This window comes from Geospiza fortis, unplaced genomic scaffold (genome assembly GCF_000277835.1).
Source record: "Geospiza fortis unplaced genomic scaffold, GeoFor_1.0 scaffold992, whole genome shotgun sequence".
Taxonomy (NCBI): domain Eukaryota; kingdom Metazoa; phylum Chordata; class Aves; order Passeriformes; family Thraupidae; genus Geospiza; species Geospiza fortis.
The window spans coordinates 131217-131903 of record NW_005054625.1 but is presented as its reverse complement, the minus strand read 5'-3'; the positions used below and the strand labels follow the sequence as shown (position 1 = coordinate 131903).

The following is a 687-nucleotide window of genomic DNA, read 5'->3' as shown; positions in this document are numbered from 1 at the left end:
GCCGCCGGTAACGCCTGGCTCTTTGCCCCCCGCTGCAGCCACCATGTTGACGCGACTTTTCAGCGAGCCCAGCCTGGTCCCCGAAGTCCCGAAATTCCCCGGTTGGGCCGAGGAGTGCGAGGAGGATGCCCGGAGCGAGAAGGAGGAGCGGGCGGGGGAGGGGCGGGGCCCCGCCCGAGGGTTCGCTGGGAGAGAGCAAGGAGGAAGGGGAGCTAGGAGGGGACGAGGAGGAGGAGGAGGAGGAGGAGGAAGGCCTGGAGGAGGCGGAGGGCGAGCGGCCCAAGAAGCGCGGCCCCAAGAAGAGGAAGATGACGAAGGCGCGGCTGGAGCGGTCCAAGCTGCGGCGGCAGAAGGCGAACGCCCGGGAGAGGAACCGGATGCACGACCTGAACGCGGCCCTGGACAACCTGCGCAAGGTGGTTCCCTGCTACTCCAAAACCCAAAAACTCTCCAAAATCGAGACCCTCCGCTTGGCCAAGAACTACATCTGGGCTCTCTCCGAGATCCTGCGCTCGGGCAAGCGGCCCGACCTGGTCTCCTACGTGCAGACTCTGTGCAAGGGGCTGTCCCAGCCCACCACCAACCTGGTGGCCGGCTGCCTCCAGCTCAACTCCCGCAACTTCCTGACGGAGCAGGGCCAGGAGGGGGGTCGGTTCCACGGCCCCAACGCCGCCTCCTCCGCCGACC

At 67.5% G+C, this 687-nt stretch overlaps 1 protein-coding gene across 1 annotated transcript in view; it reads left to right on the top strand.

Moving 5' to 3' along the window:
• The first annotated feature begins 42 nt into the window (after positions 1-42).
• NEUROD2 (neuronal differentiation 2) overlaps positions 43-687 on the top strand; it is a 15538-nt gene continuing 14893 nt past the window's right edge. Inside the window, 2 exon segments of the mRNA XM_014311000.2 lie at positions 43-162; positions 164-680. Of these exon segments, the coding sequence (XP_014166475.2) occupies positions 44-162; positions 164-680 (636 nt within the window). The 5' untranslated portion in view covers position 43.